Consider the following 9,370-nt stretch of genomic DNA (forward strand, 5'->3'; position numbering starts at 1 on the left):
CCCCCCCCCCCCCGTTTTTGTCAAATGTCCACGTTTTGAGACCCTCTGAAACCGAAAAACATGTTTTTACGAATGTGTCTGTCTGTCTTTATGTCTGTATGTCTGTCTGTCCATCTATCTGTGAACACGATAACTTTCGAAAAAATTAATCTATTAGATTGCCTTTTGGCACACTCCTTTAGTGTTCTAAACTAAAGGTGAAGTTAGTTAGCCAGCCATTTTGAATAAAAATTCAAAAAGTGCGCAGATTTTGAATATTTTTGAGACCACTTTTTTAAAAATTCCAAAATTCTCTGTACGGTTATTTATAGTATTCAAAAAGTTGAACAATTTATCCTAGGGACTTTTTTTAAAAAATCAAAAATTATCAGAGTTAGAGCATTTTCAAAATCAAAAAAAAACAAATTAAAATGAACATTTTAAGCCAAACAACGCATAATACGAAAAAATTCAAAAGAAAAAAAAACGTTACTTTTTAAAAGCCCTACAAGACTAGGATAACAATTTTTTAATTTGGCCGAAAAGTTAAAAATTCCAAATTTGATCGTACCAAAAATTTTTGAAACCACATTTTTTCAAGATTTAAAAATTGTATGTACGGTTGTTCATAGTACTCAGAAACTCAAACAATTTAACCCTATGACTTTTTTTTATAAAAAGAAAATTATCAGAGTTAGAGCATTTTCAAAATCCAAAAAAACAAATTAAAATGAACATTTTAAGCCAAACAACGCATAATACGAAAAAATTCAAAAGAAAAAAAAACGTTACTTTTTAAAAGCCCTACAAGACTAGGATAACAATTTTTTAATTTGGCCGAAAAGTTAAAAATTCCAAATTTGATCGTACCAAAAATTTTTGAAACCACATTTTTTCAATATTTAAAAATTGTATGTACGTTTGTTCATAGTACTCAGAAACTCAAACAATTTAACCCTATGACTTTTTTTATAAAAAGAAAATGATCAGAGTTAGAGCATTTTCAAAATCCAAAAAAACAAACTGAAATGAATATTTTAAGTCAAACAACGCATGATATGAAAAAAAAACCAAGAGAAGAGAAACTTTGCTGTTTGAAAGCCCTAAAAGATTATAATAACAACATTTTCAATTCGGTCAAAAAATTTAAAATTCCAAATTTAATCGTACAAAAAAATTTTGAAACCACATTTTTTCAAGATTTAAAAATTGTATGTACGGTTGTTCATAGTACTCAGAAACTCAAACAATTTATCCCCATGACCTTTTTCTATAAAAAGAAAATTATCAGAGTTAGAGCATTTTCAAAATCCAAAGAAACAAACTGAAATGAACATTTTAAGCCAAACAACACATGATATGAAAAAAGTAAAAAGAAAAAAAAACATTACTTTTTAAAAGCCCTACAAGACTAGGATAACAATTTTTTAATTTGGCCGAAAAGTTAAAAATTCCAAATTTGATCGTACCAAAAATAATGAAAAATTAAAAAATTCCATTTTCTGGTCAAACTATGCAAGATACGAAAAGAATAAAAAAGCTAAAATTAGCGCCCTGGGAAGAACTACAAATTTATAATGAATCACTTTTCGATATAAACTACGAAAAAAATAGGACACGTAGTTTTTGCTTTAGTCGTAAAAAATATCATTCAAAATAAAAATATTAAATTTGTTTGAAAAAACGACACAAGGTACGACCTTAAATTACCAGACAAAAGTTGTTCGTCTAAAAAGATCTATAAATTTATTATTAATGATTTTTTGATTGGACTAGTATATCTTCTTTTAATCGTAAAACATAAGATAAAAATTCAAAAATGAACTTTTTGGAAAAAGCGCAGAAAAGACGAAAGAGGACATAGGCTCCTATATAGGACCCTGTAAAGGTTCCTTTATTAGACCCTATGCAGATGCGCAGTAGTTTTTATTCAATCGTAAAAAACAACATTGAAAATAAAAAAATTATAAAAACAAGGAAATAAGAATTAGTATGATTCAATTTTTATGCATATTATGAATTGTAATGATATACATTTATTGACATGATGCATATTTTAGAGCAGCTTAGAATACAATTTAAAACAAAATAAGAAACAAATACAAAAATAATCATGATAAATACAATTTGCTTTTTATTTTGCAATTTTTAATAAGTCATCCCAGACCGAGTTACATAAAAATGTATTATAATTGATACAAAAGTGTTATGTATAATGTAGAAAAGTTTACATGTTGGATAAAATCGAGTGTGAAGCACGAGATATAGTACGTGATGAGAATGTGTTCGTTAAAGCCAAAAGAGCTTTAACAAAAGAGAGTTCAAAATTACAAAATTACAGTTGTCGGTTCGTTCACCTTTGATTTTAAAAGGTCTGTGTCCGAATGTGGAAGAAATGCAAAGACCAAGTGCGGAGTGCGATTGCCATCAGTCGCGTGCCGTAGGTGCACTCAAACTCTTTTTTAATAAAAGAGAATTCACAATTACAAAATTACAGTGGTGGATGTTTTGAGTCTTAATTTTTAAATGTTTGCGCAAGAATGTGCGAAAGTATAAAGACCGAGCGCGTATCGCGAGGTAAATATATAATCGAGCGCGAAGCGCGAGCTAAATACAACCTCGAGCGCGAAGCGCGAGATCCAACAGTTGCGCGCCCCAGGCGCGCTCAAACTTGCGAGCGCAAGTTTTTTATCATTTATTTATGTACAAATTATTATCAAAGCTTTCACAAAAAATCTAAAAAAACGCTCATTATCTTTGTAGGTTCACATGATAGTTAATCGTGACGCAAAGGCTGTGGAGGAATTTGATGTGGAACTTCAGAAAAAATCCGGCAAAGGATCTGGACTTTGTCTGATCGGCTATAAAAGTGGAAAAGGAGCCTATGTTTCCGAAGTGGTCAGTATTAGAATTATTTCTGCACACGGATTTTTATTAACGGAACAATTAATACAAATTATTTTTAAAATTGTCTAGGGCACTGAAGAAATAAAAGTTTTTACAATATCATTACATTTCAAATTTCTCGTATTTTCAAGAGTTCTTTATTATTTAAAACAAATTTTTGAATTTATTAAAATACAAATTGAAAAAGTTCCAAGTATAACAATTTTTTTAATATGATTCTATTCAGAAGCACATACAAAAATTTTGAACTCGACTTCAGTCTTAAAATACTCAAAATTGAAATCATATAAATCTTCTAAAATCCAAAGATTGGTAAATTAATTTTGAGTTCAAATTAAAATTAATTCTAAATTAATCAAGGTGTCTCCCAATGGATGAATTTCAATTTCTTCTTATTATCCGGATTTCTCCCTGACCATTTTTAATTTTTCCTGGTCAATTCCCAAGAGTTCCAAAGATTTGAATGATTTCAAACGATTTTCAAATATTTTAAGAAATTTCTAAACTTTTCCAAAAATCTAAAAGATTTCTGATTTAGAACAGGGAATTGTGGAGAAGAATTGTAATTCTGTGTTGGAACATCAAAACATTTTTAATCCAAAGAATTACAATTCTGATTTGAAACAGAGAATTTTCTAAAATAATAATAATTCTGAATCTAAAAAGTCATTCGTTTTTTAATTCTCTTCTTCTAAATCAGAATAAAATTATTTTCCTAAATTCTCCTTCCAGGTGACTCAAATTTTTCCAAAATTTGGAAGGGAGAAATTTGGAACTGTGGCACATTCTCAGTATCATAATTATTTCATATAATTTTTTATTCCCAATTAAAAATTTTTATCCTTTGCCGAAATGACCTGCCTCAAAGACGAAATTATAATTCTTTATGAAATTCCATGTTCAAAAGTTAAAATTATATTTCTTCACTCTTACTTTACTGTTTCAAATCAGAATTTGAGTTCTTTTGGAAAATTCCCTATTCAAAGTGAGAATAATGATTTTTTTTTTTAATTCCCCGTTCAACTCAGAATTAAAGTCATAAAATATATTAATCCAGTTTTAATTGTCACATTAGTACATTCGAGAAAAAATCCCAGACACAGGCCTCGGACTCACTTCAGAGATAAAAAATAGTGTAAACACTGTCACAAATTCTGAAAAAAAGTGTACTAAAATTTTTTAAGCACATTATTTTCCAAGCAAAATTTCCAGTTATCCAACCTAATATTTTTTAAGTATGGGAAATGAACCTTAATATTAATTATAAATGTTATTCTTTATTTCATAAATGATCAAAATTGCTATTTATTTATCTTATAGGGTTTAAAAATTCATCCGTTTCTGTAGAAATTTTATCTTTTTTAATTAAAAATGCATCTGTATAATTGAAAAATAAACTTTTCCGGTTGAAAATTAACTTTTTTGTTAAAAATTTAATTGTGTTCTAGAGGATTCGTATTCGTATTCGTATTGCATAATTTTGGTTGAGAAATTGTTTTTTTTTTTGTTAAAAATTATTTTTTTCGTATTAAAGCTTAATATTCTCGGGTTCAAAATTTAACTGTTTTGTAAAAAATCTGCCTTTTCATCTAGAAAATTTGCGTTCTTTTTTTGTAACTCCAACTGTTTTTTATTTGATTTTTTTTTTTAATATCAACTATTACATTTTTCATTGAAAATTCATCTTTTTAGTTTGAAAACTGAACCCCTTGAATGAGGGATAATGCTTTCTTTAAAAAAACATTTTTTTTTAATGAAGATTTGTAATTTTTGTTGAAAAATCTTCTTTTTTAAAATTATTCTTTTAAGCTGGAATTTTAAACATTTCTTGCAAATTAGCTGATTGATTGAATATTAATATTCTTTATTTTTGGTTTGAAAATTCAAGAATTTGTTACCAAATTTAACTATTTAGTACAAAACTAAACTGTTTGGTAAAAAAAAAATCGTTTATTTTTCTCATTCAAAATTAATCCTCTTGAATGAAAATTTAAATACTGTATGCTTACTTAAAAATTGATTTTTTTAGTTCAAAATTTCAACTATTCAGTTAAAAAATTGTAGAAACGAAGAATGTATGAAATAAAGATTAATCAAATTAAATTTGTACCAAAATCACATCCATTGTTCAAACCATTTAGTTGAAAATCTTTGTGATTCATTGTAAATTCGTATTTTTAATAGAAAATTAGTATTTTTTGGATTGACAATTAAACTATTTAGTTAAAAATTGTTTTATTTTGTTGAGAACCGATTTTTTTTGTTCAAAAAATAATCTTCCGCATTAAAAATGTATCGTCGTGGTTTGAAATTTAACTCTTTCGTTGAAAATTCAAATGTTTGGTTGACAATTAATCTGCTTTCATTAATGAATCTACTATTTTGTTGAAAGTGGCGGACGTATTTTAGCCAGTTAGCGAATAAGTTCAAAAATATGTTTCAATGAAAAGTAAAGATTAGTAGATTTAACGGAAAATTTTGGGAAAAAAGTTTCATCACTCAGAAAAACTGTAAAATAGTGTCAATAGTCTTATGTCTGAGGTCAGGGGTCACTGAATCCAATTCCCAATTATTTCCCAGTTTTTTCGATTCCCCAGTTACGTAAACACCCTGTTAATTAAAAAATTTAAAAATAGTTTTAAAAAATATATTTTGTAATAATTTTTTTAGGTGCCTGGGGGTTGCGCCGCCGAAAGCGGAAAAATTCTAAGAGGTGACCGAATAATTTCAGTGGGTGGCCAAGATCTTCGTGATGCCCCCGTCGAGGAAATAGCAGTTCACGTAAAAATTTCCAACCCAGTGCAACTAAAACTGGCCAGATATATAGTCAAGTAACAGGTTGAAATTTTTGAAATTTCATCGCCTGTTTTGATACAGACGGGATTTGAAATAAACTGTGGAAAATCGCAGCAAACAAAAACTTATCATTGGACTAGATCAGTATTCGTTACCAATGAAAACGTGCCACGCAATGACTGGCGTAAAAAATATGAGCCAAAATTTGCCACGGAATCTACCAAAATTTTCATAACAAAGTTCTCTCCACGAAATTACGAGAAACAAAGAGGGAAACTGATATCGATTATGAAGCTCTTAGATCGGTTCTAACGTATGTGATAATTAAATTAATTAATTCTAATAATGAACTAAAATATTCCAAAAATTATAAAGAACTTCACGTTGAATTCTATTTAATATTATAAAGAGTTTACTAATTTATATTTCGATTTTGAGGCATATTTTGCCGCCAGTCGTTGTATTTAGTACTAGAGATTCGCAAAAGTGTATTGAACAAGGAACAATTTTTTTGTCAGAGTTCCCAACAAACACATAACATTTTATATACCTATCCTGGATATATTGAATGTAGCAAACCCTACTATAATCCAAATTCTATTTCAATCTTTGCGAGGTAAGGAATTGAGAGATTTGCTCGAGTACAAAAAAATACTAATTCTCTGAGTGTCGCAGCCGACTGAAAATTATATCGAGCAAAAAAATAAGAGAGGCTTCTAAGCGATTTAATCAAAATAAATATGAGTCGATGACACGAAATTGGAAAAGTAGATTTTCGAAACTTGTACAAAAAATGAATTGAAAAAACACGTATAATAAAACTAGTAATTTAGCTATATGGATATGACGCCACTCACCGATTGAGCAAGGTTCTGTTCTATGTTGAGTTACCGACATAAGGTAATTACCATCCGTCGGTAATGCAGATTTACCATTGGTCGGCAAGGGGCGTCATAGCTGTATAGCTATACTACTAAAACTGCCAACTATGCTATTCTGGTTCACGGATCGAGATTTTGAAATCAATTTTTCTCAAATTCAGTGTCAGCAATAAGAAACAACACAAACTTCTTATAAAATGCTTAAAAATTATATCAGACAGACAGAGAGAAAGGCAGTAATTGTGTCCGTCCGAACGTTCACCAGTTTGTCCACATAAGGAAGACCAGTATCGAAACATCTGGGATTGTCCCAAATTTGTAACTTTTATAGCATTTTGCTTTTGTACGATAGAATAAATTTTGTGATAATTGGATGTTTTATAAGACAACGATAACCCGGACTTTAATGATTCCTAACGGTCCTTTTGTGGATCTGTCCGTAAAAAATTAATCTGCCTATCTCTCTGTGTGACCCACCCTTTAAAAAGGCCCTAAAAAATGGTCGATCTATTTTTCAGTCTGGCATCTTAAAAGGCAACTTTCACTCCCTTCAAATTATTTATTACTACTGAATCCTCTAGGATTAAAGCACCTTTTAAAATTTTCCGAGTTTTCAATTGTAATTTGCAATTTCAAATTTATAATTGTAATTTGTAACTGCATTTGCTAAAAGCGATTCCAGCGAGAAATTTTCACTTTTTATTTACAGTAGTTAGATACTAATCATAATAGATTGAGTGAAACGTTTTTCAGTACAAAGGATGATGATAGAATGTAACATTCACAAAGTATCGAACGCAGAGTATTGTAATTCGCTTTAGAGTAAAGCTCCTCGATATATATTTTAGAATGGTTCAAAAAACAATTTTTTAAGTTAAAATATTGTTTGTGCTTGTCGAGGTTTTTGAAAAATAATGCACGGAATTTTGGTTCAATGTGCGAAGAAATTGAAATTGAAGAAATCTAGTGACAAAATCAACAGAAGAATACATTTTTCATTTGTCCTTTTATCAAAATACGTAACATCATAAATTAAAAGTTTTTCACTTTTAAAATTAAATTTATTACAATTTCCATGATTAAAAATTGTCAAACTAGAAACGATAAAAAGTATCCAAAAAATCTCCAAAGAGTGGAAAAAAGTTGAGAAAGTTTTTGTCTTTTAAAAAAATCGTTTTTCGGACCATCCTAATAAATTAATAAAATATCGTTTCCAGTATATGTACTTTTATCTTAGCACCAGGAAATATTTATGAAGGAATGTTAGTACAGTTTTCAAAAAAAGTACATTTAGCGAAAGTTTATCAGCATTGCCTAAGTCCGTCGTACTAGTGATAGAAGAGCTTTAATGGGCGATTTAGCCATTTTATCATAAAATCATAAGTTCGTTGCGGAAGTAAAAAAATTGAAAAAAAACACGAGTATTATATTTACTTCTGGAAAAAGGGAACACGAGAGGATTCCGACTTATATCGGATTCTCTTATTATAAATGTAGTTTTTGCGTATCCGCGCTGGTAGGAGGAATTATACTACAGTGATAAATATTATATAATATAGTATACTTTACAAGCGTGGATTTGAGAACATGTTTAAAAAAATTAGAATTAAAAAAAAAACATGTTTGTTGATCCAGACTTTTAGATTTACGTCTTAGAGTAAATACGATGAGTTATTCTTTAAAATTAAATTATATTGAATAAATGTTCTTTTTTAAAAGTATCCTCTGCTTCGGAATATCATAAATCAAATTTTAATTCAACTGTTTTAATTAACTATACTCAAATCTTATCCTGGCTGATTCTTACCCTTTATTAAACTTTAAAGTTTAAGAGTCACGCTATTATATAAAATGAAATATTTTTTATTATTATTAAAAGTACATATTTAAAAATGTGTACTCATCTACGAAGGGTGTTCAAAAAGTAAGTTTCCCTAGTCTGCCGTTTTGCCGCAGCGCTATCTAGCGAGCTGGGACCGAACATAGTTTTAGTTTAGGATATAACGATAAGAGCGGAACCATTCTTAGCTGCCGAAAAAATTTTTTTCACCAGTACCGGCTCGGAAACCATGGAGCAACCTGTGAAAAACGTGTCCACTTGTGAGTTGCGTGCAGTTATTTGCTTTTTAACTGCAAAAGGGCTTAATGGCAACGAAATTCACACTGACAAATATCGATTTCAGGCCGGGACTGAGAGTAATAGGTTTTGCTCAGTTTGGGATTTATTTCCTGAACCGACGAAAAAGGGCCCGTTAGGTTTTACTCTTCTCAAGATCCGAAAATATTTACTTCAGGAAGAAAGTGATCCCATCCCGAGTGGACTTTGCCTCCTTCTCAATCACTCAGAAACGGATGGGTTGCGACAGCATCTGGTTAAGTTTGAATCCCGAGCAAAACAGGTACAGAGGATCGGTCCTTTAGTTTATGTACTGATCAAAACAAAGTACACGGGTTTCCATCTTTGAAAGATCGAAACCTCCAGAATTCTGGTAGGTTTTGCTCCCGATGGAAACTTAACCGAAAATACTTTCAAACGATCCCGAAGAGAGCGAACTGCCATCCGAAAGAGTTAGGTTTTGAACCTACTTTCAGCTCTCTGGATGATTTTCACCTCTGAGATTCTGTTTTTGAAATCAGAATAAAACCTACTTTATATTAATTTAGCAATTTCTCGCTAATTCCGAATTATATTATACGCGTTTAAAACAACTATATAATATACATTATTATTTGATTATGAAACAATATTGAAGTAATGTATTAATCAATTAATAATATATTATTTATTAATAAATAGGTAAATTTGT

General features: G+C 29.7%; 1 protein-coding gene across 3 annotated transcripts in view; it reads left to right on the plus strand.

The window, feature by feature from the left end:
- Positions 1–8,284, plus strand: part of LOC117177860 (inaD-like protein) — a 167,979-nt gene extending 159,695 nt beyond the window's left edge. For all 3 annotated transcript variants that reach the window (XM_033368888.1, XM_033368887.1, XM_033368889.1), the window contains 2 exons: positions 2,743–2,877; positions 5,557–8,284. In XM_033368888.1, coding sequence (XP_033224779.1) covers positions 2,743–2,877; positions 5,557–5,721 — 300 coding nt within the window. In that variant the 3' untranslated portion in view covers positions 5,722–8,284. The remainder of the gene's footprint in view (positions 1–2,742; positions 2,878–5,556) is intronic.
- Positions 8,285–9,370: the final 1,086 nt, after the last annotated feature.

The sequence above is a fragment of the Belonocnema kinseyi genome, chromosome 8, assembly GCF_010883055.1.
Source record: "Belonocnema kinseyi isolate 2016_QV_RU_SX_M_011 chromosome 8, B_treatae_v1, whole genome shotgun sequence".
NCBI lineage: Eukaryota > Metazoa > Arthropoda > Insecta > Hymenoptera > Cynipidae > Belonocnema > Belonocnema kinseyi.